General features: G+C 37.9%; 1 protein-coding gene across 1 annotated transcript; it reads left to right on the top strand.

Annotated features, from left to right (window-relative positions):
* Positions 1–7726: 7726 nt before the first annotated feature.
* On the top strand, positions 7727–9817 carry LOC127757684 (uncharacterized). The gene is made up of 3 exons (XM_052283252.1): positions 7727–7920; positions 8356–8606; positions 8697–9817. The coding sequence occupies exons 2-3, from the start codon at positions 8436–8438 to the stop codon at positions 9009–9011; spliced, it is 486 nt and encodes a 161-aa protein (XP_052139212.1). The 5' UTR covers positions 7727–7920; positions 8356–8435; the 3' UTR covers positions 9012–9817.

Below are 9817 nucleotides of genomic sequence, written 5' to 3'. Positions count from 1 at the left end.
AGGGGAGGGGAAAGGCCGGCCTTGGGGAGAGGAGGAGAGGTGAGGGGAGGGGATGAGAGGTGAGGGGAGAGGCCGGCCGTGAGGGGTGAGTTGTGGACATCAAATTTCTCCCTGATTTATTTTTTTGGAGGCGGTCATTTGGCTTTAAGTGTCATGTTTGCCTGCGAAAATAAGATCCCACTTTGGGAAAAATGCCTTTTCTAATAGTGAAATTTCGTTTCATCCATTTCTAAACTCCTTTTCAAGTCTTATCGACATTTAACATTGCGTTGAATACTCGTTCTTCATGTTCCACGCAATATTGAATGTAATCATCTATTTTAGCAATTGCAGAGAGATGTGTCCTAGTATACATAATCTCTTTATAGTCACCTTATGTTCTCTGTCACCGATATCAATTTTAAGGCTGGTTTTATAACATATGCAAGACTTGGATGATGGACCTCATCCACGGTGAAACAAATTAAAATGAGCTTTTGTCGCCGAGGCTCAACAAGGAGGCCGCACCAAGCTCAAGTGAAGCCTCCTTGTTAAGAGAAAAATATAACAAATTAACAAATTATAAGTCCAGTTTATATTATTTAGTGATGAAAATTAATTATGTTTTACATATATATCGTGGGTCGCTATTTATAGTCGGAATAAAATTTAAACGCTAAAAAACTTGTTACATTTTTCGATGACGAAAGTACATGCCATACAATCTGGCCAGCACCATATATGGATTACTCCCTCCGTTTACTAAAATGATTTACATTGTGAAACGGAGAGAGTAGTTGCTATAGGTACATTGTTTCTTCGGTTCCTCACTCACAGTCACCGTGCGTGTACATACAGGGGAGATGTACGTGACCGTCGTCCTTAATTAGCACCGTATCATATGTACCTAATGTCCTAGAAAATGATTTTCGCAGGTGATTAAATTTAAATGTAGAGAGAGAGCTAGAGAGGCCGTTGGAGGCGGCAAGGACACGGTACAATATATAGTACTACCTTCATATTTTAATGTATGACGCCGTTAACTTTTTGTTAAACGTTTGACCATTTGTCTTATTCAAAAAATTTATGTAATTATCATTTATTTATTATGACTTGATTCGCCATCAAATGTTCTTTAAGCATGACATAAATATTTTCATATTTACACAAAAGTTTTGAATAAAACAAATGGTCAAATGTTGGTCGAAAAGTCAACGGCGTCATACGTATTAGTTAAAATACGGAGGGAGTACATCCCCACACGGTCATATATATGTGAGACTCATCAAGAACGAATTAAGCAAATTAAGCACCACAAACCATTAATTCACCACCCTAGCTTAATCAGCTAGTTAATGCCAGCACACTGATAGATCAAGCACACAGTTTTGGTCTAGAGAGAGAGAGGCCATGCTAGGTAATGTAGCTTTAATTTGGACTACACCCTGATGAGAGATGTAAACTAATTCACCTAACCTAACTAAAAGCTGGGCCAGTGATCATCCCTGCTGCATGATGCATCACATGGCCATTGCCAAAACTGAACTGAATTAACAACAAATGCGTGCATGCATTTGCATTGCATTCTAGCTAGACTCCGTTCGTTTCAAAATATAACCACAAACCGATTCCCATCATTTCAACTATTCTAAAGCCAATTAGATACTTAAAAAAATCTCTAATTTAACCAATTTAAATTTCAAAAAAATATATAACCATAGTTTTAAAAATAAAAATTCTTATATTTTCAAACATAAGTTGTACTACCTCCATCTAAAATATAACAATTTTCGACTCTATATCTGGATAAAGATGTATACGTTCACTGGTTCACATACATAGGCTGTGTTTAGATCCAAAGTTTGGATCCAAACTTCAGTCCTTTTCCATCACATCAACATGTTATACACACACAACTTTTCAGTCACATCATATCCAATTTCAACCAAAATCCAAACTTTACGCCGAACTAAACACAGCCATAGTTAAAATTTGCTATATTCTAAAAGATGCATGAGCTAACTAGAATAACATAGTACTAGTACATTTTTTTCAGCAGCAGCAAACAGCAACAGTGAGGAGAGAGAAAAGGTTGAGATCTAGAGAGAGAGAGTGAGAGAGATGTAGAGAGAGAAAGCTAGAGAGATGCGAGAGGAGGAGGATCGATCCGGCACATCACGTGGTGGTTTATTCCGTGCATGCCAGCCCAAAACCATGCATGCATGCGCGTGATAATCAATCAAACTAACTCCCCCCTTAACCACCTTTAATTTTAGATCTCTCTCTCTCTCTCTCATCACTCATCTTTGTCTCTTTAACTAATTTATTATCAATTAATTTTATTTCGATTTTTTTTCAACTAGCAATGGATCGATGTGTACATGCAGCTGCTAGCTACTACTCCAGCTAGTTGCTGCCGTTGATTGCTCTGATGGATCTCTGAAAGATACTCCTACTGAACACACACACACAAGAGGGGCCTGGTTTTGGGTGTAGCTAATTGATGGCCTCACATGGGCACTGTCTGCTTGCATGCTCTGCTCTGCTCTCACTCAAAGTGTTGGTTTTAATTAATTAGTGCTAGTAGTAGTTCTCTTCCTACTTAAGGTTTTGATCATCACTTAAGGTATTTTGAGATGTTCTCAAAATGATCATTATCTAACATGTATCTCTTTATTTATTTGCACAAAGAGTAAATGAGTATTATTGAATGCGATGTATGTATAACCAACCAAGATTAATTCCTATCAGTATAACTACATGCAATATTTAAAACTTGATATATATATATATATATATATATATATATATATATATATATATATATAATCCACGGGGTGCGAAGCAACGTAGTGCCTTAACCGATGAAAACTAATCACAAAATATTGAATGTTTAGTTGTTTTTGGTTTTTACGCTCTTTGTTTAGGTGATGATCAAAATAAGAGGGAAAAATAAGATGGAGACGAAGTATGTTTCTATGTTGAGGAAGAAGAAGATGCCAATATTTCATTTTCTTATTATGGGATATGTTTGCATTGGGGACAGCTAGCCAAGACCTACACGCGCGCTGGCTCATATGTATGAACATTAGTACACATAAAGTATTAATTATATATTTTTTTATTTCCTTCTCTCATCAGCACGATTGATCGATCGGTCGTTGGGCTTTGCACCTTAATGTGATGGTCAAACCTGTGATAGAATATTAGCCACTAAACGTGCTACGCAGTGCTATGTTTGCTTACAGTGGCTATTAGTCTAATCACAATATAATATAAATTGTGTGGGGTTAATACTATATAGCCCAGGGTTTTCGTCCTGTATAGTAGGTTGTATTATAAATTAAGCCTTGCAGGTTATTCATCTATTTTTCTTTATTTCTAGACTTGTTCTGATATACTCTCTCCCTCCGTACTCGTAAAGGAAGTCGTTTAGGACAGCAACACGGTCTCCAAAACACAACTTTAACTTCTTGTTTCTATAAAAAAATATTTATTGAAAAGTGATATATGTATACTTTTATGAAAGTATTTTTCAAGACAAATATATTCATATAATTTTTACATTTTTAAACTCAATAATTTGAGAGTTATTCATGATTTATATTCCCCATGTTTGAATTAAATATTGTCCTAAACGACTTCTTTTGTGAGTATGGAGGGAGTATATACATTGTGTGTAATTTCGTACATAAATGCAGATTTGAAAATTTGGAATTTATTAGGACCACTTTTGGTAGCACGTCTAGACAAGGGAGATGGCAACATGGATCCGCTCTTCGTCAACATATATGGAGGATTGTGTCTGGAGACTGGCTGGACAACCTCTAATTAAGCTACTCTCTCCGGGTTAATAATACTTGTTATTTTGGATAAGGGCACGGTCTAAAAAAACAACTTTGACTATTATTTTTCATTATAATATGTATAAAATTATTAGAAAATATATGATCTTATTAAAGTACTTTTTAAGACTAATCTATACATGTAGTCACCATATTTGAAAGACAAATATTTTAAAAATGATTCATAATCAAAGATTCTAAAGTTTGACTTCACCCTTATCAAAATGACAAGTATTATTAGCCCGGAGGGAGTAAGTTCCACCAATGGCCTCTAGCCCGCAATTTTAGTTACTATAGTTGTTTAGTTAGATCTAAGATATGACTCATTTGTAGGAATTAAGTTTGTATTGGTCCCACATGTCATCTACTCTCTTATTTCCTATGTTTTAATTCTCTCGCGCTCTTTTCCCATCACTCTATTCGATCTCTCTCTTTGCACTAGAATATAGCCAACAAAACATTATAAGTGTACTCAAGAAACTTGAGTTACGACAACGGGCAGGGCAGTAGCAAGAATGGTGTTACATAGGGTCTGTTTGATAGAGCTCCAATTTCTAAATTTAGCTTTAAGAGTTGAGTTTGGAGTGGAGTTATGTGGAGCTGCTTAAACCTAGCTCCACATCTCTAGTTCGTTTTGTGAGAGCGCCTATCCAACTCTGCTCCCATTTTAGGTGGAGCTAAAACTGTTTGGCTAGACTCTAGATCCAAGAAAGGTGATTTGTGCTAAACAGGCCCCAAAGACTACACACATACTCCTTTCGTAAAAAAAAAAACCAATCTTAGGTTTGAACCTAGACGTCCAGGTTCAAACCTAGGATTGGGTTTTTTTTGACGAAGGGAGTAGACCCCTAAGCTATAAATAGTCCTTACTGAATGATATCAACGGCTCTACTCACTAACTCTATACATTATAACACAATTTAGGAAGTGTATGGGCTTGTTTGGCAGAGCTCGAGCTCTAGCTTCATCTATCTTGGAGTTAGAGACTAATCAAATGGTTTCAACCCCACCCAAAAAGGGAGTGGAGCTGGCTGAAGTGCACTCTCACAAAATAAACTAGAGAGGTGTAGTGAGGTTTATGCTGCTCCAAAACTTCACTGCAGATCCAACTCTTGAACTTAAATTTCAAAGTTGAAAGTTGAGTAAAGTGCAGGGCTATCCCTAATTAAACTTGTGCATGTATGTCATATATATCCCTGAACTCTCAAAGTGTATTTTTGGGTCTCTAAACTTGCATTAGGTGTCATTTAGTTTCAAACAGGCTCCAACCTGCTTTGTATGTTGACGTGGCATGCCTTGGTGATGCCTATGTATCAGTGGAAACCCACATGCCAGTCGCATATAGAAAAAAATACAAACATATTTTTTCTCCTCCCGATTTTTAATTTATTTTTTCAAAACTGAAAACTTTTTTTCTCATCTCTCTCCTCTCTTTTAAAATTTTATTTTTTCTACATGGTTGGCATGTGTATCCCAATGACATGCAGGTGTCACTATGGCATGCCACGTCAGCTCATAGAGCAGGTTAGAGTCCGTTTGGATCTATATGACACTCATGACAAGTTTGAAAACCTAAAAAATGCATTTTGAAAGTTTAAGTATCTAGATGACACAGTTGTACGAGTTTAAGGACTGGCCGTATACTTCACTCTTAAAAGTTAAAGCCTTACCAAAACAACTATATAATGAAGATATAGGAGAGCAATACTGTTGGTTTATGGCTACATATTCATTGTAATGTGTGATTATGATGAAAGAAAGAAAATATCTACCCATCCAAAGGCTTAAAACTCAACAAAAGTTCTAAAGACTTGATTTGTGCCTAATCATTCAACACCTAAAAATAGACAGTTACTTGAAATATATATAAATAGAGTAATAGCTATTGTCAATTACCACTGTTTGGAACTAACATACTCAAAATAGTTGTTTGTGAGAGATCATGTACTCTGCATGGTAGCAGATGCATATTCCCATATCCCAGGGCCATGTTTGGTTCCATGGGCTAATTATTAGCCCCACCTTTAGCCCTGAATTACTCCCAAGAATCCAAATAGATGGACTAATTTGAGGCTAAAGTGAATTAGCCCCCCTCAAAACATTAGCCCCTTCAAGGGGTGCTAATAATGGGGCTAATTTTCTTTAGAGACCATAAAAAAGTAGCCCTATCTCCCCCCCTCTCTCTCTCATCTCTCTTTACTCTCTCTCTGTCTTTTAACACTGAATTAGCCTATGGATCTAAACATATCACTCTAGGCTAATGTTTCGCCTACCAATTCAAGACTAAACATTACTCCCTTCATTTTATAATATAAGGCACAACCATTTTTTTGATGTTCTATAATATAAGAAATGCATGAATGTAGTCAATTAACTATGGCCCCTTTTCCATTAAATTATTACTCCCTCCATTCCAAATTGATATACATATTTTATAGGTACACCAAGACCAAGAAAAGCTAATAACTCTCTCATGTTATATTTACTCTAGCAACATACTCAATGCATGCACCATCCCCAATATTTCCTAGCCAATAACAAATCAAGATATTGCATGTGGGTTATTAATACTTGTGTGCATGGATGCATGCATCAATGTCAATTTACTCCAATGCACAAATAACGAATAGACTCTAATAAATGAACACAAATATGCAGACAATTTAGGAATAACCTCAAAAAAACTATATGTAGATCAATTTGGAATGGAGGGAGTACTTTTTTAAATCCTCTACTCTCATCTTCTCTAATTCTATTGGATGCATGCATTGCATTTATTAGGATGATCCAAAATACAAGATGATAATAATTATTTCTTGGTCTTTGGGTTAGGAGTGGTTATGCCTTATATTTTGGAATGGAGGGAGTAGCTCTCAAAACTAGCCCTGGGCTAATATTGCAAACAGGGCCCAAGTCATGTATTATAGGCTATGTTCAAACAAAACTACTTGTTAGTACATCATTAACTAAGTATTAGCTAAAATAGACTTAAAAAGTATATTAATATTTTTTAAAAAACAATTTTCTCAAAAAAAACTTTAAAAATAATCACCGTTTAGCAACCTATAAAACATGTTCGCGAAAAATAAGAGAGTAGAAAATGAGAACTTAAACTGCGGAACACACTTATTTTTGGCTATGAGTTATATATGTATTATGTCCTACGCCAATTTCAGCCTTTTTTTTAAAACCAAAACAACAACATTCTTCTTCTTCTTCTTCTTCTTTACAAAATCCAAGATAACAATATGTTGGTTGGCAATGTACTCAAAGCAAAGTTGAATAGAACAGACGCGTCCAAAAAATAAAAATAAAACAGGGACACTCCAGTTCGTACGTACTTTCGATATTTTCACAACCAAAATAATTATACAAACAACATGTTAGTAGAATGATAAGATTACTGTACCGCTAACTGTTTCTACAGATTCAAATTATTTCAAAATCATTGACAGTCGACAGCGCAACTTTGAATTCCAGGACTAGTACGTGCACAAGAAAACAAAGAGTGATGGAGCGGAGTGGTACGAATTATTCAAAAAAAAAACATTTTATTTTATTAGCTATGACAAGAGGCACCCTCTACATAAAAAAAAATGCACACATGACCAAGCCATGAGGAAGAAGAAAAATAAAAAGGGCCCATCTTTTTTATTGCCACAATAATGACAGCAGTTTTGCCGTGCAGGCCGAAATTATTTCCTCTTGTCCCCTCCACCAGCTTTTGTTCAACCCTGTTTCTCTCCCAATTGCAAATATTGTATTTATTATTGAAAAGATTCTTTTTTTCTTTATACTTTTGAAAGGAAAAAAAATGATATTTGCCACTATCCTGTGGGTAAGCTGTCCCCTTTGTTAGTGTTAAGCCATAAGGTGTTGTGGTGCAGCTTTCTTTATCTGTCTATTTAAGGGCTCTCATCTCCTACTTTCCCTTCCTTCCTCTCCTTGTCCTCCTCCATCCAGCTCCTCTCAAAGTTTGAGGCTTTTTTCTTTTTTTCTTGTTTTATTTTCTTTCTTGGTAGGAGTAACAATACTAGGGTCTCTTCCTCTCTCTCTCTCTTTATCCAAGGAGAGGAATCCAGAGGCAAAACTTCAGGTAAACTTGCATGATATGCATCTCACTCTCTGCATATTTCAGCTTCTAATTTTTGAAGATTTTTTTGTTTGTTTGTTTGGTGTGTTCTTGTTGTTCTCTAGAAGAGAGAGCTATGTTCTTTTGTGTACAAAAAGATGTGTTTTTTTTTTTCATGTTTTTGTATCAAAAGGACAAATCTTAGCAAAACATCGTGCCATGTTGCAAAAATTTGAGAAGATTCGATTTTTTTTAAACCAGTTCCCCTCAAATCTGCTTGAACTCTCCTTTTATCTTCAGAAAACACTCTAGCTCGAGTAAATCTGAGCAAAGATTCAAAAATTTTTAGTCAAAATCTCACAAATCCTCCGAGAAAACCTTTAGATCTACCACATAATCTCTCGAATACTTCAATATTTCACTCTCTAACGATCTCTCTTGCGTTCCTTGTTCTTGCAGGGTTTGTAAAATTTTTTTGGATCTAATCGACTAACTCCAAAAAAAAAAAAAGAAATCAGCGAGAGAGAGAAAAAAAAAAGATGAGCCACTTCGCCGCCGCCATGAAGAGCCCTCTCCCCGTCGCCGCCTCCGCCGCCGCCGCCACCGGCGGCGACGGCAAGAGCCCGCTCTTCTGCCCCAAGCCTCGCCGCCCCGTCGCGCCCCTCCGCTGCCACCACGACATGGATCTCCTCGACCTCCTCCTCTCCAAGGTTGCCATCCATCCATCCATCCCTCTCGCCGCCGACGAGATCGATCTCCGACGAGCTATCTCGCTGACGTTTTTTTTTTCCGATTCGCAGGGGGAGGAGACGCTGTTCTGCGGCTCGCCGCCGCGGCGCGCGTCGAACCCGGTGGTCCACGACAGCCGGTTCGGCCTCGACTGCCCGCCGATGCCGGCGTGGTCGCCGGCGCCACCGGTGGCGCCGCCGGTGGTGGTGCACCGCCCGACGCCGCGGCCGGCGGTGGCGATGCCGATGTCGTCGCCGCGCGGCAGCGGCGGGTGCACGGCGCGCGCGCGGCTCGCGTTCCAGCCGGCGGCCGTCCGCGTCGAGGGTTTTGACTGCCTCGACGGCGGCCGCGGCGGCCGCGGCCATGGCATTACCGCCATGGCCTAAGCTTGTTGCTGCACATACACCCCAAAAAAAAATAACCTAAGAAAACATCACCTCCTCTTCTTCTCCACCATGGATGCCCAAAAAAAACCACAAAAAAGCTTTTCTTGGATTCTTGGAGGAGAGGGGAGGAGAGTGAGGAGGAGGAGAGAGATTAAGCCCTAAATTTAACCCTAAAAAAAACTACTACTACATAATCAATCCATTATCCCATCCTTCCATATAATCCCACAAGTATAATTGAGAGTTTAGGTAATTTACCAAGAAAAATCTTTTTGTATGTAAATAAATCTCAGGTGTCAAGGTCCTTGATGTAAATTCTATGGGGGGGTTTAGAAAATTTAGAGGGAGGAGACAGGGACAAAAGGGGTTCATCAAGGAGAGCCCTTTTGGATTTAATCAAATTTTTTTTTCTCTTCATCTGTCCCTGTAAACTCTCTTTGGGATTTAGTAGCCAATTGAATTAGTAGGTGGGAAGGGGGGTTGGGATTAGTTAGGTATCTGTCCCTAGTTTATTCTATCATGATGATGATGCTTATTTTTGGTTTTTGATGGAATTGTTTTTTGTCCATGCAACCAAGAAATGCAAAGGCCATGGAGATATGTACAAAAGAGTGGCTACAAGAAGAGAGTGAGTAAGAGAGCAGCTTAGCTTTAGGTTAAGTCAATCAGTGTGAGGGAGACATGAATGATGTATCTGTGAAATCTTTTTCTTTCTTTTTTGTATATTGTAATATCTTGTTGGATTTCCAATGAAGCAATCTGTATAATATGCTATGATTATCAATTATCATCACCACTACTTCTAA

This window comes from Oryza glaberrima, chromosome 12 (genome assembly GCF_000147395.1).
Source record: "Oryza glaberrima chromosome 12, OglaRS2, whole genome shotgun sequence".
Lineage (NCBI taxonomy): Eukaryota > Viridiplantae > Streptophyta > Magnoliopsida > Poales > Poaceae > Oryza > Oryza glaberrima.
This window is presented reverse-complemented; position numbering and strand designations above follow the sequence as displayed.

Bases quoted from the DNA above. Each gene is read 5' to 3' on its own strand.
- LOC127757684 (XM_052283252.1), top strand. From the start codon at position 8,436: ATGAGCCACTTCGCCGCCGCCATGAAGAGCCCTCTCCCCGTCGCCGCC. The intron at 8,607-8,696 runs GTTGCCATCCAT...TCCGATTCGCAG, and splicing joins TCGACCTCCTCCTCTCCAAG to GGGGAGGAGACGCTGTTCTG.